The following is a 24863-nucleotide window of genomic DNA, read 5'->3' as shown; positions in this document are numbered from 1 at the left end:
TCGACCCGCCCCAAGCATCGTTCACTGGCCAGCACTGCTGTCAATCTCACCACCTGACCCCAACTCTTAGACCCTATTGGCTAATACTTTATCACTCCTCCACTCTCATTGGCTCTTAGGCGGCTAATTCGGCCGACCTACAACCGTTCCTGCCTCCGCCGCCGCCATAGAGACCGGAACTAGAATTAGAGTAGAGTCACCACGAGAACCATAGAGTACCCGAGAGGACGGGCAGAGTGAACGTGACTTTCACGAGGCTGCAACGCGGGCGGGAGGGCCCCCAGTCCAGGGTTAGATCCTGGCCGAAGGAAGGGGACCGTCAAACGCCTGACCGGATTACCTGGTCTGACCCCGGGGCTTGGAAGGGAACCGGACGACACCTAGCCTCGTGTCGAGGGAAGGCCTTCCTCTCTCCCTCTGCTTTAAACGTGGTCCTTGTGACCTCAGACCGTCACTGCAGATAGAACCGTATTTTCTACAATGGTCATGTACTCTCCGTATAGCGAGGGTGTCTAGAACTGACTTAAACGTATGCATTCAAAGAGCGTCCGTTTTGGCGGCGGAGCAGTCACCTTGGAGGGACCACGCCGTCCGTCAGACCGCCCCTGATCAGCATATTTAGGGGAGGGGGGTGGTGTACGCCACCGGGACCTGCTTTCTGAACCTTCTTACCAGGCATAGAACCGTCTTGTTAAGTATCCACGTCTTTCTCTGGCCACAAATCAGATTTAATTTCAGTTCACGTTTATTGAGCAAGCTGGGCATTTTCCTTGCGCTTTATCCGTACAACAGCCATGTGAAATAGGGGTTACAATCCTGATCTCACAAACGATTTATAACTGAGGCTGCCACCTGATGTACCCCAAGTCCTTCACTTTCATTCGTTCTTCAGTAAGTGTCTGCTGTAGACTGGGATGCACTAGTTCGAGACTCAGTTTCTGCCTAAATTCAGTCTAGGGATGAAGGCAGAAATTTAAATACCCCAAACTCCAAACACTCCAGCTTTGCAAAAGCACAAAGCATCTGGGGAGTGGAGGTAGGAAGAAGGTGGAGTGCTGCTGACTCCAGGCACTAGGTTTATGCAAAAGCCTAAAGGCAAGAAGACAGAGTGCTAATAGAAGTAAAGTAGTTAAGACTAGAATGAAGATCTCCGGTTATAGAGGTAGGCAGGTTCATATTAGGAACATTTTATTTGAAATTATCCTAAGGGCAACCGTGAGAAGGGTAATTTTCGAACTGGAAGTAGGGAGTGGCAAGATTTTTTTTTTTTTTTTTTTTAATAATGGCTAGAGTGGAGAAGGGGTTGTAGAGGGACAAAATGGAAGTTGGGAGACAGTAGGCCAGTGCAGTATCATCTACGCTGTCCATTCCACCTCCTAAAGGCTCCCCTGAATCAGTCCTAAAAATCTCTAAATACCAAACCAACTTCTCTCGTTCCTACTGCCATGACACTGGTATAAGCAATCATCTATTCCTTACAGCAGGAGTAGGCAAACTTTTTCTCTAAGGGCCAGATAGCAAATATTTTAAGCTTTGCAGGCCAGATGATTGTGTCTCAACTGCTCAATCTCAGAGACTGAAGGCAGCCAGACAATCAATAAACAAGTGCACCCGTGTTCCAAACAAACTTTATTTGTGGACACTAAAATTAGAATTTCATACTTTTACATATCACAAAATACTCTTTTACTTCAACTATTTAAACATATAGAAAAACATTCTATTCCTAGCTTATGAGCCACTGAAATACAGGGTGTGTGATCTGACCTGCCAACCATATTTTGCTGACCCTTCACTTTAGAGCACTGCTGTGGCCTCCTAGTCACTCTCTCTTTCTTTAATGTTCTCCACCACAACATCCAGAGTGTTCTTCTGAAAACGTCTCTCTGATCATGACAGTCTTAATACTACAGCCCTTAGGTTTGTCCAAATTCCTTACTGTGGTTTACAGGACCGTGTAGGACTTCTCCAAACTTAACCTCTGACACTTGTTTCACATTCCTTGTTCAACCTTACAGGTGATCTTTTAGTCATTGCTTCCTTTGAGCTATCACATACTATTCCCTCTACATATAACTCTCCCGTTCTCCCTTCTCTTTTTCCTGCTTAACTTTTCATCCTTTGGGTCTTGCCTCAGATGTTACTGTATTAGGAGACCCTCCTGTCCTAACACAGTGTGTTGCATTACTTAAATCGTCCTCTCCTCAGACTGAGTTCCTGAAGCATCTGGACTGGCACCCGACACATGGTACGTTAATAATTTTGTTTTGTGAATAACATGGTATAGAGAATGGACAGGAGAAGGTACTGGCACCAGAGAGGTGGTCTGGGCAACTGTGTCAGTAACACCCAGTGAAAAACGCTTGCAGCAATAATGCGTATGGACAGAATAGGCGGATTCTAGAACTGCTATTCATGTGTTCCAGCTCCAGGTAACTTTTGACTGTTGAAAAGAAAATGTTTCCTCAAAAGGCATGTCTGCCAACACTGGAGACATTTAAAAGTGTGCCCTATGGGTTTGAGGCATTTTTCCCAAGGTGGAGTTACAAAGAAATGTAGAACAGTGGGAGCAGCATCTCTGTGAGTAAATAAGCAATCTTCCCTATGTAACTGCTTTGAGGGGATGGCTTCCCAAACAGAAGTAACAATTCTGTAACATTTGTCTTTAAAATGTTACTTAAGGAGCCCCTTAAGAGGTTGTTCCAAGGGTTAAGCCTCTGCCTTCTGCTCAGGTCATGATCTCAGGATCCTAGGTTTGAGCCCTACTCTCTGCTCAGCAGGGAGCTTGCCTCCCGCACCCCCACCCCCACCCCCGCCCCGGCCCCCCGCCCCCAACTGCCTCTCTGCCTACTTGTGAGCTGTCAAATAAAATAAATAAAAATCTTTAAAACGTTACTTTAAAGTATCATTACTTACTTACCCGATTATTTCATTAAGCTCTCTCTTCATGCTCACTGAGCATAAAGATGAGTTATTTAAGAAACTAGTTTCCTTGTAGCTGCCTCCATACTGCTGCAGAGATGGCACGGAAGCACTAGATAAGTAGTTGTCAAAATTCAACCCCTGTGCCAAGGTGGCAGCTCTCCCCTCATTTTGCTAGCCCCTGCCACCCTGCCCAGTGTGGTGAGCACAGTTTAGACAACTCCAGGGCTACCCTTAAGTGATTTGAAAGGCAAGGTTCATTCCATGAATCTCCTTTGCAAACTAATGTTCACCTTGTCATCCATCTCTAACAGACTCTGGCCCAAGAGCAGAGTTCCTTTTCCTAGAAAGCCCCCAATCTGTCAATACTTAACTCAAATATTACTTCTTCCTTTCATGCTACCCTTCCCCCCACCCCAGCATACCATTCATTATACATACCATTCATGCAACAATTATTTCTTGAACATGTACTAGGTACTAGATACTTACCTTTTCTAGGTGCTGGGGGACATAGCAACAAAGCAAAACAGAAAACAAAACAACACAACTGAATTTCCTGCCATCATAAGTGCTCACATTCTAATACCATGCTGAACTGAAATGCACCCATCTCCCGTCACAAACCCAATCCTACTCATCTTGCAGCTCCTGTGCCCAGGACAGAGACTGGCCGAGAATGCAGGTGCCAAGTGTAACTGAATTCAACTGAATGGCCCATCATAAGAATGTCAGTCCAGGATCTGAGCTGCTCGTCCTCCCTACTCTCTCTCTATAGTTCCACCTTGTCTAGTTAAAGAACTCCCCTCCACCAGGTCAGTTTTTTCTTCACTTTGTCCCTCAACCCTGTTTACTTAGCTAGAGAGAGTTGCAGATATCTATATTGTGTAGAACCCTTGTATATTTCAGCAGCTCCCTGTACCTCAAAACACTGAAATGGCACTTTTTGAAAAGATTTTATTTATTTATTTGACACAGAGAGAGAGATCACAAGTAGGCAGAGAGCCCAACGCGGGGCTCGATCCCAGGACCCCGAGATAGTGACCTGAGCCGAAGGCAGAGGCTTAACCCACTGAACCACACAGGCGCTCCTGAAATGGCACTTTTAACCAGGTTCTCTTCTGTCACAGAATTCAGCTCTGTGCTACCTCTGCCACTGCATGGAGTTATAAGTCATCCCTGCCCAGGAGCCAAGAGAAAAAAAGTAGGAATGGCATAGAAATGGCCTCATGAAAGGAACACCATGGAACTCTCTTTACCTCTTGAACGTAATGCTCAGTGGGATCTTTCAATATTGGGCTATGTCCTTTCAAGATAAGCATTTTCCAAGGCATATTACTGTTTACCAGTTACCGTCATATCCATTTGCTTATTTGACCTTTTCAACAATGCTATGAAGTAGATAGGCATTATTATTCCCACTTTACAGATGAGAAGACTGAGGCTCTGAAAGAGGATGAGAACTTCTCAAAACCTCTACTGTTTAAAAAATGACTCCAGATTGAAACCAAGATTTTTGAGTAAATTATTCTCACTTCACTGTGATTGAGACACATTCTACCAAATGGTCTCTGATCCCAAAATATCCCAAGTTAGCGACTCTTTCCTCAAAGGCTCTAGAACCAACCACATTGAACCTACTGGGGACATCCTTGGAATAAATTGTGCTTATAGCCCTGGGGCTTTGCCTTCTTTGCCCAGTCAGCTGGAGCCCAAGAGGGGACTACTACAATTGCTTGCAAATCTGAGGCATCACCTAACCACAGTGATGATTTGGCTCCGGTCCATGCTGGCCTCTGGTGAGACCCAGTCCTTCTGGCTGAAGCTAAGGCGTGAGGAGACAGGCTATCATTACAACTATTTAAAAACAACACATATACCAAAACAAAACAAAACTTTATTTACAATTGAAAACTTAAACAGAAAATCTTGGGTTCTGAATCTGTGACACTTCCAAGGTCTCTTGATCAAAAAGGGCCGCAGCAGGCAGGGAAGCAAACACAGGGGCCAATCCGGATTATCTTACTCAAGAGCGTCACCCAGAGCAAGGAAGGCCCACAATGGCAGAGAGGTGAAGGTCTGTTAGGGATGGAAGAGATAAGTAGCTCAGAGGCACTGGAAGGGGACATTCCATGAGAGACAATACTCCTAGCTCTTCTCTACACTCCTAACCTGCTTTTCCCGGAAGAGCAGAACTGGTCTGACTCTTGCCCTCCGTCAGACCTTTGGTTTCCCAGCATAAAGTTGCGAAGTATACTACACAAGAACAAAAAGAAAGAAACTAACATTTATGGCCGCACATATCATCTCATTTATTTACCATTCACAAATTCTGTGTATATATTATCTGTAATCAAGCAAAAGAGGAAACTAGGGTCCCAAGGGGTTTAATGGCTTCCTGGTCTACTTGGCTCCAAAGTCTGTGTGCTTTTTGCCAGACTTCGATGGCTCTCTGTGGAGCTCTAGAACAAAGAGCAATCCTTCCTCCTTACAGGTTTTGGTTCCAGTGCTATAGAGAAAGTAAAGTCCACACCCTCTGTTTATGGCTTTGGTAGTTAGTGTTACTTAATGAACGGAATGAGTACACTCAGAAACTACTCCGTCTCCCTCCCCCTACACATGGCCACACCCCTTTCCCTCCAGGGAACAAAGAGTCCTGTTGTCATACTGCAGGCTCAGGCTTAGAAGTTTAATCCTGGAACCCCAAGCAGAATATAAAAAACTGCATAAATGCACTTTATAAGTTCCATGGTGCCCCAGGACCCAAGCTCTCTCCTAGACCAGGCACTGTGTTAGTCAGCATGGTCTCTGCCTCAAGGTGTTCTGTCTAGAGAAAACTAGGCCAACACATCTGTGATATGCTATGTTAACTGCTGTATACAGAAATGAACCAAGTACTGGGAGAGCACCCAGCAAGGCACCGTTGACTGTCCCAGACCTAGAACTAGGAGGAGATGGAGGGACCAGGGAGCAATTCAGACTGATGTCAGCCACATACCTGGGAGCAGCTGGGTGCAACTAGAATCAGTTAAACTATGTAGATACAGTACATATTTCTATCATGAGATACATGCTCAATATGGAAAATTCAAGCACATATGGGACAATAGAAATGGGGGGACAAAAACCTCTCTCTGTACTACACAAGTAACCATTACTAACAGTTGGCTGTACTTCACTGTAGTAACTTCTGAAATAGTTATTCAAATGTACTAAATATTGACTTTGTCACTTAACATACCCTAAAAATCTGCTGATACATACAGATCTACTTTTTTTTTTTTTTAAGGCTATGTGGTATTTCACCAACTGGCATACCTCAACGTGTGTGAGACCTGATTAAGATGCTGGGTGCTCTGCCTTTGTACTGGATGGGACTGGAATGAAGCCATTCTCCCCTCCCCTCCCTTTTTAGCTGGCAGGGCGGTCTCTCTTTCAGGGCAGGGAACAACAGTATCACACAGCCAGCAGGCATGCAAATATTTGCTGCCAAGTCTCTAGCGCTCCCTACACCTGTATTTTCACGTGGAAACTTGTCTCTTGCCTGGCCTGCTGCAGTGGACACCTCACTGACCTCAGCTTCTCCTCCACATTGCTGCCAGAGTCCCCTATGGAATAAGAAAATTCAATCACAGTGTTCTCCTGCTCAAAATCCTCCAGTGGCTCCTGCTGGCCTGGCTCTTTTTGGAGGGCTGGACTGGGCTCCCTTTTGACAATCTCTGGAGTCCGATGAACTCTCACCCCAGGGGGGAAAAAATGTGCCCACTGCCTGAAGCCCACTCTCAGGATAACACATGAGTATCTCAGCCTGCACTGGTTCTCCCAGCTGGCCCTGGCCTCCTCCAGCCTTACCTCTTACCCTTTGCTAATATGGAATTAAGTGGTTTCCCTTACACTTCCTGCAGTTTCCTGCTTTTGCTCATGTTGCTCCCTCTGCCTGGAATGCCCTTCCATTTTAGCCACCTGAGAAGTTCTCTTCGTTCAATTCAGCCACAGCATCCTCTCTTCTGTAGTCCACTTAGACTGCTCCAGGTGCTCCAGCTTTCCTCACTCTGCTCTGAAGCCTCCAGTCCAAGGCTTTACTGTGCTGCCATGGCCAGTCTCCCCAGAGACTGAGTTCCTTAAGGCAGGAACTGGGCTTTTTAAATTTGCAGCTGCCTATGCTGCACAGGACCCATCTTATTCCAACAGTGCATAGTTGTGGAAGGAATGATTGGTCCCTGTGCCATCAACATGTCCCATCATCTTCCTCTATAGGAAGATATTGCGTCTATGGGTAATCCCATAATGGGAAACAGTGCTTCCTAAAGCTCAGTCATTCCCACAGCACCTTCACCACGGTTTTAGCCACCATCCACAGGCACAATTTTTAACCTAATCACCATATGACCTTTAATAATGCCTCACTATAAAATGGTGTGTCGCATTAATTACATATTTTTTCTAAGATGCAATGTTAAAGGATACTCATCACAGTACTGCCTACAGCAGTGCAAACCCTGTTTCTCTGGTAAGAAGCATCTGAGATGCTTGTTATAGACATAGCTATCCTGGATCCTACCTCAAACTCACTCAAACTTTCCAGGGAAGGGATCTGGGAATTAGTTGCTTTAACAAGTGCTCCCAAGTGATTGGCTTCTTTAGGGAAATTTGGGAAACAATGACAGAAGAAAGCAACCTACTGCTTGCTACAGGTACCAGGCTTGGGGTTAACTGGTAGAGCAGCAATTCAGACTAGCTGGGCTGCCAGAGCTCACAGCCACTCCCTTTTCCAAGGGACTCTGAAGCTTTCCAAACAGAAGCTCCACCAGCCCCCAAGTGGTTGTAAGTAGCAAAGAACCTGATCCAGATTACAGCAGGAGAATCCTGAGGGCCAAGGTTCACTTCTGGATTCCTAACCAAATGCATCATAAAAAGCTTTCACAGGACCCACTGAGATAAAACCATGGTCTCTATATTGAGAGTTGAACAGAAAACTTCCTGTTCGCTAAAACCAAAGTCAGGGCCTAAGGCAAAACCAGAAAAAGCTTTAGAAGTGCTTCCTGGGGAGGTAGAGCTGATCATGTCACTGAGCTGTCTTCTATCTCCTTCCCGTCTTCTTTTATTTCCAGTGCCTAGACACAAGGCCTCCCGTGCCTGATTAGGTGATATCTTGATTTGAATGCAGCAGATTCCTGCGGGACCAGTGCCACCAAGAGAGGATCACCTTCTGGGTCTTTTCTGGTTGGAATATGGTGGCTTTTCCATTAAAAAGCAGGCTCTGTTATCCCACTACAGCCTTGCATTAGCATCTGCTGAGTGCTGGTTAGAAATGCAAGATCTCTGGCCCCATCCAGACCCACTGAGTGAGAATCAGCATTTTAATAAGATCTCCTGGTGATTCATACGTGCATTAACGTTTGAGAATACTGCCCAACAGGGTCTAAAACCAGCATTTATATTAGCTGTTAGCCATTATATTGCCCCAGACAACCCGAGGGATCTGAAACACTTCCATATGGCAAGAAAAATTATGGGATGATACTCTGCTCTCCAGGGAATTAATCTCCACTTTTCCTTCCTTTCTCCCAAATCACATTACTGAGACACCCAAAGTGGGGGACACTTTATGTCAGACTGCCACCTAGATTCCCTAACACCTTAAAACTTATGATAAAGATTTTTGGGAAAGTTAAATGAGATAATTCAAGTTCTTAACTCAATATTTGAGCACAAGAAGTATGCAATAAACAACTGCCATTATGATACTGCCTCTAAGTATTAGCTATAAAAGATTCAGTTCTGAGCAAGTCACGGGTAGGAAACTGAATTGGAAGTACCACACTTATATTTAATTAAAATTAAATAAAAAATTCAGTCCTTCAGTCACGTCAGCCACATATTTCAAGTGCTCAACTGTCTCATGTGGCTGGAGCTGCATGATGGACACACAGATATCGAATATTTCCACCATCACAGGAAGGAATTTCTATTGGACAGTTCTGGTCTAAGAAGCTTCTGGAACGCCAAATGGCCCTTGTGGAATTTGTTCTGCTTGGGTTGTAGGCTGAGAAGAGAGGCTTCCTCGGGGGCAAAGGTTTACTTTGCCCTTTGCTAATAAGAGATGAGGAAGGGACGGTTGCGATCACCACCCTCAGGAATCAAGCAAGCCCTCGTCAAGGATTTCCATTAACTTTCTAGAAGGGACTCAGAAAAATACAGAAAAGCCCCAATCAAAAAATTTCTTAAACAGTGTTCTTTTTTTTATCTCTGTCCTCTGGTAGTGATCAGTGGTCAATCCTTAGAAGGAAAAGGACCTAGTAGCTCAACTCAGGTTCAGCAAGGAGAAGGAGGGAAATGCTAGCTACTACTGAAGGAGGAGAACAGGCTGAGCCCTAGGGATCTCCTAGGCAGGAAAGAAAGCTCAGGGTGTCACCTGTGCCTCAGAAGGGAGTATCTGGCTGGAGAAGAGAGAGGACCACGTGCAGCTTCTAGCACACACTTGTGCATGCCTGCCTCTGCATTTGCTCATTCCAGTTCTCTGCCTAAAATGCCTGACATTCTCTCTCTCTATTAACTCATGTAATAAATTTTTGATGAATGCCTGTAAGTGCCAGATGCTATGAACACAGAGTAAGTCACAGATAGAGGTATATACAGTTATTAAAATGGTCTGGCATTGGACTAGATCTCCATTCAGAAAAAAAGGCAGAGAGGGGTGCCTGGCTGGCTCAGTCGTTAAGTGTCTGCCTCCAACTCAGGTCATGATCCCAGGGTCCTGGGATTCAGCCCTGCACATGGTTCCCTGCTTGGCGGGAAGCCTGCTTCTCCCTCTCCCACTCCCTCTGCTTGTGTTCCCTCTCTCACTGTATCTCTCTCTGTCCAACAAATCAATAAAATATTTTTTAAAAAAGAAAGTAAAAAAAGAAAAAAAGGCAGAGAAAAGAAAAATAGATTCTAGGTAATTTTAAAGTATATAAGTAAAACCATAGAAATATTAAAAAAATACAAAAGACGTTATGAGCTGAGATACTAAGGACCTTCCTAAAACAAGATAAAACCATAAAAGCCGTAAGAGAAAAGACTGATAATTTTGACCTCATCAAAATTTACAGTTTCTGTTTAACAAAGGATATCACCAAAGTTAAGATAAGCAACACAACGTCAGTTTTTGCTTAAAATGTGTTCTGGACAAAACAGTCACAACATTTAACTGTTCAAATCATCAGAGAAGGATAAAATAAGCTATATGCTACAAACACAGCATATTGTTAGTTTGTTTTCATATGAAGTAGTTTTAGGAAGTCTTCAAGACATCTGCCAAATGGAAAACAAATGAACAAAATAGTATGATGACATTTAGGAAAAACAAAACCTCCCCAAATAAGATATAGGGAAGGCCCTGACGGTCATACATCAGACTGAAAACAGTTACCTCCTGGGACAGAAGTGGGATTGGATGGGGAGGACAGGCAATGACAAGGACTTGGAACTGTTTTCTTGAGATTATACTATGTTATTTTTAAGATTAAAAACAACCAAATAAAATATGTGAACTTTCATTGAATTTTTCTTTTTTTAGAGCTATTAAAGTTACTATGTGGATAGCTGGGGAAGTTGGAACATGTATATTAAATAATATTACTGTGGTCATGTAGGATGCTATTTTTAGGAGTTGTCTGCTGAAGTATTTAGGGGTAAAGTGTCAAGGAGTCTTCAACTTTCAAATGGGAAAGAAATAAAACGATGGAAGGAATGAAGGTAAAAAGGAGGGAAAGAAGGGGAGCAGGAGAGAGGAGAGGGAAGAAGGGAGAGAAAAAACCAATGTCAAAGTGAAATGGTAACACAAGAATATTAACCATTGGTAAACCTGGGCAAAAGGGAAATGGGTGTTCAGTATACTTTTCTTCCAAGTCTTCTGCAGGTTTGAGAATTAGAAAGAAAGAAGAAAGGAAGGAAGGAAGGGAGGGAGGGAGAGAAAAGCAAGGCAAAAGGCACCACCACCCCACACCTAGCTGAAGTGATCAATTTCTCCCTTGAACTCTGATAACATTTAGCAACGTCAGTTATATTACTAGTGATCACCTCTGAGATTCTGTCTTATTCCCTTTAAGCTCCTGAAAGACAGAGGCATTTTTCAACTCGTTGTCACCCAGCACAGAGCAGGCAGTGGCAAGTATGGGGAGGAAATGAGCTGGTGCAGGCTGGGAAATAGGTTGCTTTCACTTATGAGTCTGGCAGATACAAAGTCAGGCCCTGGAAATGAGCATCACTTCCTTTTTTTTTTTTTTTTTTTTTTTTTTTAATTTTACTTATTTATTTGAGAGAGAGAGCAAGCACAGAGGGAGAGTGAAAGGAAGAAGCAGACTCTCCACTTAGCAGGGAGCCCAACTCGGGGCTCAATCCCAGAACCCTGGGATCATGACCTGAGCCGAAGGCAGAAGCTTAACTGACCGAACCCCCCAGGCAAACCGAGCATCAGTTCCAATGAAAGAGGCACGATGGCTGTGTCTCCCAGCCGCCCAGCCTGCTCCCAGCCTGGAGTCGCCCAGGGGTGGAGCCAGGTCCTGCCAGCAGGGGCACAGGAAGAACTAGAGTCTGACAGTGCTATGAGACCGCTCACTGGCTTTCAGGGTGATACTCTGTAGACCACAAAGTGGTAGAAAAGTTAAATGCCCTAATAAACCTTTTTCTGATCCTTACAAGGAGCCTAAGAAAGCTATTGTCCCCATTTGACAGATAAGGAAACGGGCTCAGAAAAGGGAAGTGATTTCCCCAAGGTCACACAGACAGGAAATGGGGCTCAATCCCATGTTTTCAATTCTATAGGTCCTTCCACTAGACCATGCTGGGGACTCCTAACCAGGAGAAAGGCACACGTACCTGATTAGTCTTGCTCTGGACTACATCTCCCCACACTGTGAGATCACCACAGGCAGCTTGGGCTTATTGTTGGGGCCTGTGGGAACATTCTAGGAGAGAAAGCACAGTGGAGATTCATCGACTCAGACACACACACTTACCAAACACATAGGGATGCCTGCCAGCTCCTGTGCTAAGGACTGAGGACTCAGGGACTGAAATGTTAACAGTCCATGTCCTAGCTGAAGGGTAAAGATAATCCAGATCAAAGAGAAAATGTCCAACATTTAAAAAAATCAAACCTATGATATGAAACAATGCAGTAAATTATAAGACAGAGTTGACACAACAGAGCAGAGGAAGCAACCACTGCTTAAACAGGGGACACTTGAGCTGGGCCTTGGAGGATGAATGGGATCCCACTGGAAGGAAAAGTAGAAGAGCATTCCAGTAGAGAAAACAGCACGGGAAAACGCTCAGAGGCAGGAATGTGTATGGCATATTCCCAGGAGAGCTAGTAGCCTGATGAGACTGGAATACGGACACAGCAGTGGCAGAAGGGGCTGTGGAGACATAGCAGGACCCAGGTCATGAAGGACCTTGGCTTCACTGCTGAGTAAGATTTTATCAAGTAGGTGAAGGGGCCACCAGAAGCCAAACCTCAGTGAGCACCAGAGGGGCAAACTTCAGGCCAGAAAAATGTGTGTGGGGGGGGGCGGCTTGGACTCCTCATTCTTTCTGAGGGAGCCCAAGTAACTGGAGGCAGTAAAGACAGGGCCTAACACTCTCATGTTACTGGACTAGAACGGCCAAGATAGAGGAAATCAAAACAGGACTCACCTCGATCTTTCGCATCACTAGAAGTCCATCAATGATTTTTCCTGTAGGAAGAGTATGAACTAGACTTTATTATTCTCATTTGCATAGCACTTTCCAGCTTCCAATGTCCACTCTTAGCCAGCATCTCATTGGAATCTCATACTACCATCAGAAAATTGAGATTTGATGGAAGTGAAATGATTTGCCCAAGATCAGAGATAAGAAGGAGTAGCAGACTAGGTTTGGGCGATTGCAAAGCCCTACTGTATCGTGCTCCCTCTGTGTGGCATTCCTTAAGTGACACCATCTGGGTTTCCCTCCCAGACATATAGATCACCCCAGTGGTTACACACTACATCAGATAGTCCCTCCATCCTTCTATCTAGCATTCTAACCACAAGTTCTCCCCACCTCCCACCACTTCCACTTTCCCAGAGCAGTTACATCAGTCAAGCACTCTTGGGGCTAGAGTCTGAGGACTGGCTCCTTTAGAAGTCCCACTCTGTGTGAACGGGGCCCGGACTCTGGGACAGGAAGAGGACTCACCAAACACTACGTGTTTCCCATCCAGCCAATCACATTTAGAGCAGGTGATGAAGAACTGGCAGCCATTTGTACTGGGACCACTGTTTGCCTGTCAGAAACCAAGTATACCTTCAGTGAGTTTTCCTGGCCATGCTAGTCAAAGGGCAAGATTCTCAAAAGAGGGGCATCTGGGTGGCTCAGTCAGTTAAGCGTCTGCCTTTAGCTCAGGTCATGATCCCAAGGTCCCAGGATCGAGCCCCACATCAGGCTCCCTGTTCAGAGGAGAGCCTGCTCCTCCCTCTCCCATTATCTGCTGCTCCCCGTGCTTCTGCTCTCTTTCTCTATCTCTGACAAATAAATAAAATTGTAAAGAAAAAAAAAAGATTCCCCAAAGAGCCTGTAGCCCTGGTTCCTTTCTTTCTTTCAGCAAACCTTACTAACTAACTACTATAAGCCAGGTCCTAAGCTAGGATTCAAAGATACTGAGAGAAACAGGATACATAATCACTGCCCTCAAGGAGCTAGATCCTTGAATAAATGTACAGTTCTCCTGCAGCCTGAATTTTTAAAATGGGAACAATTGTTCGCAGGGACTGATCTGCTGTACTTAATCCGACACTGGTTATACCTGGATTACAGTTACAAGTTAGGTACGATGGAGAAAAAGCCTGTTGCCTGTGCCATAAGCTCTTTTGACTGAATAGCTTTGTACTGCACCATAACAATGGTAATAAAAGACTATAAGGAGGTGTGAAAAGTTGCTATGCTAGTGCCATGCTAGAAAAAGATGCTATTTAATCAATGATGCTTGCTTTTTATAGCTACACCCCAAAACCTGTATTATTGAATTTTACAGGAAGAAGTATTTTTTTAAAATTGAGAATCTGAAAGTCTCTAGCCCTATCCCCTCTCCTCCCTTGAAATTGTTTCTACATCATTACATTTCACAATGCATTACAAAAGAACAGGCTATGGTTATGATGCACGGAAAGGCACGGAGCAGATACCGATGAATGACGAAAAGATCACCAGCATGATAGCTAACCTCTCCTGGCCAGTTGCTCAACAAACACCATAGGAGGGTCATTCCTTTTAATCCTCTCAACATCCCTTTGAGATAGGTATAAATGAGAACACTGAGGCCTAGAAAGGTGATGTGACCAAACTGAGGTCACACGGTCATGAGGTCATCGTCTGGCTTCAGAGCTTACTCTTTTTTTTTTTTTTTTAAAGATTTTATTTGTTTATTTGACAGACAGAGATCACAAGTAGGCAGAGAGGCAGGCAGCGGAGGTGCGGGGAGCAGGCTCCCTGCTGCACAGAGAGCCAGATGCAGGGCTCGATCCCAGGACCCTGAGATCATGACCTGAGTCGAAGGCAGAGGCTTAACCCGCTGAGCCACACAGGCACCTCAGAACTTACTCTTGAAAGCAGTTAGCTGTACTGCTTTGTAAGGAGAGATTTGACTTTCTTATGAAGTGTACTTTTGTATTTTTTATGCTGAGACCCTGGAACTGGCTTTAATACGCTAAATTCAGGCTTTTGTATATCAGCAAGTCCAAGTCACCTTTCAGTACCACTGCCTTGTGACAGTGTCTGTCTCTATGGACGTTTTATTGCATACTTCCCTTGTTTTGGAAAAAAAAAAAAAATGGAGTCGACCATGGGAAACTGAGAGTACTATTAAAAGCACAGGTCTCATACGATAACCATGACTGAGGCAGGACTGGAAATTATGAGACAGGTCGATAGTGGTAATCGGATGCTACGTGGATTTAAATCGGTTGGTTCTGTGTTGGGCTGTGCAGGAACAAATGTGTGCATGAAATACATTCATAGCACTGTCCAGGGGAACGCACTCACTGCCTCACCAGGAATTTTGTGTTAGACTTAGAAATGCCCCTCGTAAGATGAGGCTACTTACTCGTGGGTTTTGCGCATGTACTTATGAACAATTCCTACCCGAAAGCAAGGGAATGCCTAAGCCAGTCAGAGGAGGCACATGCTGTGGAATGAGGCACAGACATCCTGGGCCTCCCAATTTTTTGCTTCCTTCTTTTGACCAGTCAATCAAGCAATCATTCAATCTCCCTTGAGGCTGGTGCAGGGACACTAATTAGCAAGCAGGCAGGCAGAACAGTCATATACATTTTTATGGCTCAAGGGGCACTCTCTGCCCTCTCAGCCCCTTGGTTTGCTCATTCTCTTGAGGCAGTACAGCTCACCGCTTTCAAGAGTAAGCGCTGGAGCCAGACGATGGCCTCATTATCATGTGACCTCGGTTTGGTCACATCACCTCCCTAGGCCTCAGTGTTCTCATTTGTACCTATCTCAAAGGGATGTTGAGAAGTTTAAAAGGAATTAACCCTCCTATGGTGTTTGTTGAGCAATTGGCCAGTAGAGATTAGCAATCACGCTGGCTCTTTCCGCCATTCATCGGTATCTGCTCCGTGCCTTTCTGTTATCAGGTAGTAGGGCTTGGAGACCCCTGTGGCCCAGTCCCTGCCCTTGAGGAACTTAGGATATAGGGGAGGATGGAACAAAAATAATTGTGCCACATAATCTGTGACAGCACAGCTTCACCAGCGTTAGCCCGAGGAGCAGAGACCAACGTTTCATTCCATTTTCCTGACTCCTCCATAAATGGCATGCCCCTGGAAAGATCTAGCCGTCTTGGGCGAAGATCCAAGCCCACCTGAGCCCACCTTCAGCATTTACTCCTGCGTTTGCCCAGCCTGGCTCTCCGACAAGGGGGCTTACACACTGTGTGCCAGGCAGGTCTCACCCGTCCTCATGGCAGCCTCCTGACTGGCTTCTCTTACCTCCACCTCTCTACTCCCATCTGCCACCCACACCGCAGCTGGGGGCTTCTCTCTAAATCACAAAGTTGATCAACCCTGCTCAAAAAAGCATCCGGCTCACCATAACCTGTACTTCACCATAACCTCTGATTTTAGCATTTGAAGCCCTTGAGGAGCTAGACCCACTCTTCTCTCTAGTGTCTCTACTGGCCCTTCCCTTCCCCACTCACATCCTATGTCCTCATCTTTCCTCACCTTCTGTTCTCTGACCATGCCACCCTCCTCCGTGAAGCCGTGCCTGACCCCTCGGAATGGCGCCTTTCATTCCATGAGGCAGCCCATGGACTTTTACATATGCTGAGGGGCCCTCACCTCAATAGATGGTGGTGTGACTACCCTACGCTGGGTCAGTTTGCATGTGTGATTCCTCCACTAGATGTTAAGTGTCACAAGGGCAGGGATCAGGTCTATACCCCTGTGCCCTACCCTGAGGCCTGAAACAGAGCGGGTGTTGGCAAACCTTCACTTGATGAATGCCTGCGTAGATAAGTGGAAGGGCAGTCAAGCAGGGCAGAGTGTGTGCCTGTAAATATAGGGTCTGGGGAGGGAGAATGGGGGTACTGCCAGGGAAATGGGTAATGTGGGGAGGTAGGGAGGAGACTGGAGAGTGAGAGGGAGGCAGGATGGGATGAGTAAGAAAAGGAGGGCATGATGAGTAAGGGGAAGATGGGGGAGTGAGCATGAGTGGGGCAGATGAGAGGGTTAAGTGGGGCAGGCGAGGGCTGAGAAAGGAGTGAGGTATGGAAGCGGGTCTAAGTAGGAAGGAGAGCAGGTCCAAAAGGAGCAGGAGCAGTCAGTGAGCCCGGAGCGGGACAAGCCAGGTGGCAGCATGCGTGGATAGGTGCGGGGGGAATCCTGATGGGTGGAGCACTGAAAGTACAACTGGCCACACTCTGAGCAACAGGGCTGGATGCTGAGCACGTTCCCCCGCTCAAACAGAGGTAAGAAAACACACATCAGAGTTCAACTCTGGCTCCCCAGACTGCTAGGGGCCCAGCTCAACAAAATCAAAGCCAACTGAAGAAGGAGGTGTACGTGGCAGAGTGAGTCCTGGGACAAGTAAGAGAAGTAAAGAATTTGCTTTCATCCTAAGAGATAGCACTGGGCCTCAAGAGGGGCCCAGAACCTGGGGAATAGGAATGTAACCCAAAATCTTGACTGGATCTTACTTACCATGGAAAGCAGGCCTGGAGCTGAGTGTCTGAGTTTAAAATTTTCATCTGCAAATGGCCCCCGGTAAATACTGGCAACTCCAGTACCATCTCCCTGAGCAGAAAAAAAAGGAAGTGTTACCAAGTTTTGAGTGTTGCCCCTCCTCCCCCATCCTGGAACCCAGAGGAGGGATGCTGCCGCACCAAAGCCAACTTTTTAAGGTGCGCTCTTACGCTTGAAGGTCACTTTGTGAGACACACCTCTTGGACCCTATCTTATAATCAAAGCCAGCACCATCCTAGGCAACCTGCAGCCCACGCACTGGCCAGGGCAACGCACAGGTTCGGTAAAATAGGTGACAGCTGGGCCTCTAGAAAGCTCAGTTAAGACACAGGCAGAGTAGAGAATGACAGTACAATGATCACATACATAATCCTTGCCAAAGACTCTCATGCCCGTTGGCATATAGAATTATCCTATTAACTGACCACTATCTCTGCTCCAAGCTATGCAAGTGGATAGGCTTTTGGAAGCCTCGTCTGTGCAGATACCACCCTCTTGACCAAGGCTGATTGGTCCAAGAGAGGATGCCCAACTAATGGAGTTCCTTCTTTGGGAATTGTGAAGAAGGACTGAGGCTCTCTTTGAGGTTGAAGTTATCATGTGAGCCTGGAAGCTGCCAGTGACCATCCTCTGGTCTGAGAAGAGAAAGAGAAGGCAACATACTTGTATAGAGAGCACTAGAGAAACAGAAAGAAAAGACTGCCTTGGTTCTATGTGGCCTACTAGTTCCTAGTTCGTTTCTTCCTTTGGGTTTCATGAAACACCTTATCATAAATCCCCAATTTCTGCTTAAACTAGCTTTATTAGCATTATCTCTTCGCTCTTCCAGTAACCACATGGAATAAGCACTATTATTGTCCTCGTTTTCCAGGTGAGCCAACTTAAGTCAGGGTGATAAAGCAACTTGGCTACAGCCATATTTGTAGTACCTTAAACAGAATACCTGAGGGGGTGACAAAAGACCAATCTCTTCCAGCCAGTTAGTAAAGAGAAAGAATATTGGGTGCATGGCAGAAAGGAAAAGCACTGATGTAGGACAGAATCAAGGGGCCCTTATTGGGACAAAGATTGCCAAAGACAATTAACATAAGCCAGACAAGGAAAAAAACTGTCAAAATCAAACTTCTATTTGATTACAAATTAATAAAACCAAGCTCTGTGTAGTGGAAAGATCTGGATGTGAGTTCCAGATCAATCCTTTATGAGCTGGAAAAGTAACTTTGCTCTGCTGAGCCTACCTTCTCTCAGCTAACAAGTGAAGATGAAATCACCTGCTCTTTACACCGCTGCCAGGAAGACCCAATCAGAAAAGACCTTGCAATTGATATAGCACTATAGTAAATGTGAGCTATTATATATATATATATATATTTTTAAAAGATTTTATTCATTTACTTATTTGACTGATAGAGATCACAAGTAGGCAGAGAGGCAGGCAGAGAGAGAGAGGGGGGAGGAAGCAGGCTCCCTGCTGAGCAGAGAGCCTGATGCGGGGTTCAATCCCAGGACCCTGGGATCATGACCTGAGCCGAAGGCAGAGGCTTTAACCCCCTGAGCCACCCAGGCGCCCAGAACTATTATATCTTTAACTCCACACAAATACCTACGTACATACAGAAGAAGAGAAAAACAAGTTCACTTCCAATTTCCCAATAAACCTGGGGGATAGATCACTTCTTGCATCCTTAGCTATAATTACATTATTTATTGCTCTCCAGAAACCAGAGTAGGGAAAATGACAAAATTAATTTTCGGAGCAAACAACAGAAAGTGACTTAAAATTAATTGAATAGGAGCACCTGGGTGGCTCAGTTGGTTAAGCATCTGCCCTCAGGTCAGGTCATGATACCAGGATCCTGGTGTAATGGCCCAGTTTTACAACGTAACACACATGAGACAAACTGTATCTAAAAGCCTGGTTTGACCTAAAATCTGCCACTTTGTAACTTTACCCAGACAGGAAATAGGCCTTTAAAAACTCCTAAGAGTTAAGCTGAATAAATATACACATGAAGGAGAAAGAACATCTCCCAGATTCAAGAAAATAGCAATTTGTCTTAACCAAATGATACTAATAAGGAAGACCATCATGCACGTGCATGCAAGTGGTTGGCTAAGGAAAAAAGTAGGTATAAGAAGAGATAGGGTTTTATCAGCACCCTCCAAGGTCAGAGAAGGAGAAGAGGCTTAGTATGAAAGATACATACAGTCTAGTCACAAGAAATTTATACTTCACAGTGAAGAATTATTCTACTGGGCTCTGTTAGTAAATAGAGGAAATATCCCTCCAGAACCATCTGCCTCTGTTGTCTGATTCTTTGCCCACTAATTGATTTCTGGTGAAAAATGCAACTTTCCTGGGGCGCCTGGGTGGCTCAGTGGGTTAAAGCCTCTGCCTTTGGCTCAGGTCATGGTCTTGGGGTCCTGGGATCAAGCCCTGCATCAGGATCTCTGCTCAGCAGGGAGCCTGCTTCCCTTCCCCTCTCTCTCTCCCCCTGCCTCTCTGCCTACTTATGATCTCTGTCAAATAAATTAATAAAATCTTTTAAAAAATGCAACTTTTCAGGCACCTTGATACCAGAGGTAGAAGGGAATTAGAGCATAAGCACTGAGCTCCATGAAAAAGGACTAATGCCATTTAGAAAAAAAAATTTTTTTTCATCTGATTTCTACCCAAGTGTCATGTGACTAACTAGTTTGTATCTCTCAAGGATCATCTATAGGTATGCTGGGAAAGTTCAGTTTCTGGCTCTAAAAGGCTGAAATTTGGAAGTCAGTGACTCAAAGTGCTAATGTCTTCATCTAGTGGTATAAAGAGTAGTAGCAAGTAACTCTAAAGGACATTCCTATCCCCCCCCTTACTCCTTCAGAAAACTTCGCTACTGTTGCGAGCCTTAGGACTGAGTCCTGTAGTAGAAGTAGCAGTAGCAGCAATAACAAAAAACAAGGGGCGCCTGGGTGGCTCAGTGGGTTAAGCCGCTGTCAGCTCAGGTCATGATCTCAGGGTTCTGGGATCGAGTCCCACATTGGGCTCTCTGCTCAGCAGGGAGCCTGCTTCCTCCTCTCTCTCTCTCTGCCTGCCTCTCTGCCTACTTGTGATCTCTCTCTGTCAAATAAATAAATAAAATCTTAAAAAAAAAAAATAACAAAAAACAATATTCCTAAAGGGCTTTGATAGTAAAGAAATAGTACTTACATTAACAAAATCCCCACCCTGAATCATGAAATCCTTTATGACCCTGAAACAAAGTATAAAGGATCCTGAGAGAAGGTTCTGTCATTTAGAAAAACATTGCTTTAGTCATTATACTTTAGATTAACGTTGATTTAAAAATAAAATGTTTATCACTCTGGCTTTTAATAAGCCTTCAAATTGATTGTTGAGTTCACAAAAACATTCCTTCTCAAGATCTAGGAACTGTCCTATGGTTTTACTTCCCACTAAAGAGATGAATCCCCAAAGGAAGTAATTCTAAAAGCCTGCAGGATGGCTTACCAAGGCCTTACCTGTGGAAGGTGCTCCCTTTGTAGCCTATCGGAACCCCATCTTTTCTATAACCAAAAAGAAAGAAACTTGGAATGATGATAGGTAACCAGAGGCCTGTCCAGTTTACCACCCACTAGAGCCAAGGAACTTTCCTAAAGATGGTCGGGAGAAGAGAAATAAAGAAGGCAAATGAACTGAAGATATTGGGGTATTACCTTCTATTACCGTCACCAGCAATCATTCAAGGCCTGCTGATGGTTCCCCAAAACCCCACCGCAGCCCCAGGACATCCTTGAGGAGCAAGCAGAGAAATCGACTATGTCTGACACTGACCTGAATTCTCCAGTGCAGAACTGCCTTAAAGGGAAAAGAGTGAATGAATCAGTTACCATGGCATCACAGCTGAGGGCATTCCTATTCGGGTGGGGATGGGGGGAGCACAGACATTAGCGCCAGAAAGCCCACCAACGGGCCAGCCGACGTCCAGACACCTAAGCATACAAATTAACAACAAAATTGATATGGGAAGAGTAAAAACGGTGACTATTCAGAGCGCTACAGAGAAGACTCCGATCTCAAGGGAAGCGAGTGGACAGACAGAGGCAGGCAGAGGATAACACCTACCGGTTCCAGCTTCTGGTTCGGTTAACCTAGCAGAGCTGGAACATCTCCTTACCTAAAATTCTCGGCCGTCTTAGGCACAACGTCCGCAAACAGCTCGATCTTCATGCGGCCAACTTCCTGCAAGCGGCGGGAGACGGTCAGAATGCCTGGTCCAAGACCATGAAGGCCTCGGCGAACAGGAACTGGAGCGGCTGACCCCTCTTCGCCCCCATGCCACTCGGTCTCTACCACCTCCACCTCCACAGCCTCTCCTTCCGCGCCGTCCAGTCCCTCCCGCTGCGCGGCGCTAGGATGGGCAAGACTTCTCCCCTTCCCGTGCCCCTGCCCCGCAGGTCGGTAGGTTTTGGACCAGTTTCGTTTCCTGGATTCTCCAGTCCGCTATCCCTGGGTGGGTGAGATCTTCCCGGCTGGTTCCGTGAAGTGTCCCTTCGGCGCCGTGGCTGCATGGACCTCACCTGGCCGCCAATGCTGACATCAAAGAACACCACGGGATTAACAGGGCTTGAATTTGCCACCGCCATGGCTGCGACCCGGAAGCAGAAGACCAAGGCGTGGGTTCCGGCGAACCTAATCCCCCGCTTCGCGGGTTTATGCGCCGGCGCAGGCGCAGGCGCAAGACGCAACGAAGGCCAGGCCCCGCCCCCGGAAGTCCCGCCCCGCCCCGGCTGCCAAGAGCTCTGTACCTCCCGTGCGGAAACCGAAACCGGGCGTTGTGGCAGTACGTGGGACCAGGACCTCTGAGCCATCCTACGTGCGACCGGTCTGATCCCTGCCCATTAGTCTGTGAGCCCCACGAAGGCACTTGGAATAGCCTGGTATATGTAGCCCTTCGGTTAAGTCAGTACACCAGAATTTTAGTTCTAGTCCTGCCACAAGCTTCCACTCTTGCCACCTACAATTCATTCCTGTAGAGCGGCTAGAGCTTTTTAAATAAATCTGCTTATAAATCATCCCTGGCTTCCCATATTTAGAATAAAATCCAAGTCCTTACATATAAAGGCCTACATTACATTATCTGGCCACACATATCTGGTCTCATCCTGTATCACCCTCAATTATGATTCTCTGGTTTTTCTGTCCCTTGAGGTCATGGAGATTGATACTCTCTTTAGAGTCTTGGTACCAGCTGTCAACAGTCTTTAACACTCTTCTAGATCTTAATGAAGGTAGGGAGTGCTCCTTGTAGCTCAGGGCTCAGCTCAGCGGTCACTTAACCTAAAGCAGCCCATAGTCACTCCTCCAGATGCATCACTGGTTTATTTTCCTCCTGTCACTCACCATCCAAAATTATATGGTCTGTCACCCCCCCCCCCAGTGTGTCTCTGTTGCACACACATATCTATCTTCCAACCTAATAGCATATTACCTCCAGAAAAGCAGAAACTGTCTTCACAGGTGTAGCTCTACTGCCTACTATTGAAGCCCATAGTAGGGATTCAATAAATAGATTCAATGAATTGAGTGAAAGAAGGTGACCTTGGGCAAGGTTTGGAGTCAGAGCATGTATCTGTATCATAGTTATTATGTCCTCTATCCATTGATCATCCCTTCTGGGTCAGTCATCTGAGGAAGTAAGAGTTACATATAAAAATTCAATATCTCAACTCACAGTGTCTTTAATTTTTGGTTACATTTCCTTTCCTCTTGGTCTCCTCTATCTCCAGTTGAAGAGGAAGAAGAAAGAGGAAGAGAAAAAGGATGGGAAGAAAGAACAGAAGGAATCACCCTTTAGTATAGCTTATAGCAGCTATTTTAAAATAAATTTTTTGAATTGATTAAATATCCAATGTTTATGAGGTTGTGGAAAAACCAGTACAAAGTGCCAGTGAAAACAAATGATACCACCTAGCATTTCTTAAGTAGCTACTAAGTTCTAAATATACATTTCATTTCATTTGGTCCTCACAACTATATGGGACAGGAACGACTACTGTTCCCATTTTATGGATCAAGAAGTTTAAAGATGCTGACTATAGGGGCACCTGGGTGGCTCAGTTGGTTAAGCATCCTACTCAGTCTCAGCTCAGGTCTTGATTACAGGGTCGTGAAAGCCCCACACTGGGCTCCATGCTGGGCGTGGAGCCTACTTAATAAAGAAAAAGAAAAGAAAAGAAAAAAATAAAGAGGTTGACTATAGAAACATCATGTTGACTTTTTTTTAAAGCAACACAAGTGAAATACCAAACTATATAACATTTGTATCCTCTGACCCAATTATGCCAATTGTTTCAGAATAACTCAAGAGAAAAAGAAGAGCTACATTCACAAAGACTTTCACTACAGCTTAATCTCAAATAGTGAAAAAGAAACAACTTGAATGCAAACAATGAGAGAATTTATAAACATGATGTGGCTACTGAAGGAATAATTATGAAGACTATTAAAATATTGAAAAGTGTTTTATGGTATGTTAAACTAAAAATCAGACTGTGAAAATGAACATACAACATAACAACACTTAAAAATATATGCATTTGATAAAATTTGTTTCTAAATTTAAAAAAATATGCATTTGAATAAGAACCAAAAAGGAATAAAATAAAAATAGTTGTCTTGAGAATGCAGGATTATAGGAGATTTCTCTTTCTTTTTAAAGTATTTGATTTAATACGATTACATTGTTTTTACTTTTAAAAAATAAATAATATCCATGATAATGGGGGAAAGTGCTGAGTTAGCTATATAGGTGCTCTACTGAACAGACCCCTAATTAAACCATTGAGCTTAAGTCACTATTTCAGATCAATATAAGGATATTTGAGGATATCAAGCAAACTTGAGAAATCCATTTTTACAACTAGTTTAATAAATTTATCAGCAATTCTGAGGACAAGGACTCTTCGTTGATGTCCAGTGGGGATCCTTGGTAACTCTTTTACGTGTCATGTTCCACCCTCATGCTTTAAGTTAGCAGCTTTATCAGTCTAGTTTTGGCCACCAGTGATTTTATGGCTCTGATTTTGGGTCTTGTTCTTGGATGTGCTGTGTCTCTTTCATAAAAGCCAAGTTCATGTATCCAGCTTCAGAATTCCGTGAACACGAAAGAGACTCATGGAAATTGGGATTTATCATTGCTGCTTCTGATGTATGTTTTTGTAATCTCTTGAAGACTTCTGCCCGACTCTACCAAACCTGTTCCTGAAAAACTAAGAATGGCCATATATGAGGATTTTGTGAAAACAGAATCACTTGGTAGCACTTTGGGGTTACAGGGAACAAGGCAGCCATAGGATTTCAGTTTTTTACAACTCTCAAACACAAAGGAAACCAAATAACATTTACCTTAAACTTACATGTATGGATTCGAGATCCTGTAAGGTGTGGGGGTGAGGAGGTGGAAAAAGAGAAGGGACCGGAAAAAAAATTCAAATACTAAATATAGAAACATTACTCCCCAATGCTATGCTCTGTTAAGCCAGCAACTCAGGATGAGCTAGGCGGTCATGACTCTCAGTCTTGCAGATGACTGTCCTGACTTTACTAACCTGGAGTCTTGTAAGGGCAAGATTTTATTCAACAATTCAAATTCAGGGATGTCAGAAATTGTGTTCTGAAAGAAAATAAAGGAT

General features: G+C 44.8%; 2 protein-coding genes across 7 annotated transcripts in view; both read right to left on the bottom strand.

The window, feature by feature from the left end:
• Positions 1-4799: 4799 nt before the first annotated feature.
• On the bottom strand, positions 4800-21933 carry PPIH (peptidylprolyl isomerase H). 4 transcript variants are annotated; one of them, XR_014299709.1, is made up of 11 exons: positions 21750-21927; positions 21347-21411; positions 21004-21084; positions 20691-20735; positions 20380-20422; positions 17142-17234; positions 13129-13216; positions 12604-12644; positions 11785-11873; positions 5095-5178; positions 4800-5001 (listed from the first exon to the last, which is right to left on the bottom strand). XR_014299709.1 is itself a non-coding variant. In XM_082687144.1 (10 exons), exons 1-9 carry the CDS (start codon positions 21813-21815, stop codon positions 11805-11807), a joined length of 534 nt encoding a protein of 177 aa, XP_082543270.1. In that variant the 5' UTR covers positions 21816-21933; the 3' UTR covers positions 4800-5001; positions 11785-11804. The 4 variants fall into 4 exon arrangements, 2 of the variants coding, with proteins under 2 accessions (XP_082543270.1, XP_082543269.1); XR_014299710.1 differs by having other exon boundaries at positions 21004-21027; positions 21750-21913; XM_082687144.1 differs by lacking the exon at positions 5095-5178 and having other exon boundaries at positions 21004-21027; positions 21750-21933.
• A 2145-nt stretch (positions 21934-24078) lies between these two features.
• Positions 24079-24863, bottom strand: part of CCDC30 (coiled-coil domain containing 30) — a 96449-nt gene continuing 95664 nt past the window's right edge. For all 3 annotated transcript variants that reach the window (XM_082687133.1, XM_082687134.1, XM_082687135.1), the window contains 2 exons: positions 24780-24844; positions 24079-24440 (listed from right to left, as the gene is read on the bottom strand). In XM_082687133.1, the coding sequence (XP_082543259.1) occupies positions 24344-24440; positions 24780-24844 (162 nt within the window). In that variant the 3' untranslated portion in view covers positions 24079-24343. The remainder of the gene's footprint in view (positions 24441-24779; positions 24845-24863) is intronic.

The sequence above is a fragment of the Mustela nivalis genome, assembly GCF_964662115.1.
Source record: "Mustela nivalis genome assembly, chromosome: 10".
Classification (NCBI taxonomy): Eukaryota; Metazoa; Chordata; class Mammalia; order Carnivora; family Mustelidae; genus Mustela; species Mustela nivalis.
Note: the sequence above shows the minus strand (reverse complement) of the source record. Positions and strands in the feature narration are given on the sequence as shown.

Excerpts from the sequence above, each read along its gene's own strand:
- PPIH (XM_082687143.1), bottom strand. The coding sequence starts at position 21,815 with ATGGCGGTGGCAAATTCAAGCCCTGTTAATCCCGTGGTGTTCTTTGAT. Across the intron at positions 21,085-21,346 it reads AAGACGGCCGAGAATTTTAG|GAATGCCCTCAGCTGTGATG; the intron begins GTAAGGAGATGT and ends CCACCCGAATAG. Across the intron at positions 12,645-13,128 it reads TGGGAAACACGTAGTGTTTG|GAAAAATCATTGATGGACTT; the intron begins GTGAGTCCTCTT and ends CTCTTCCTACAG.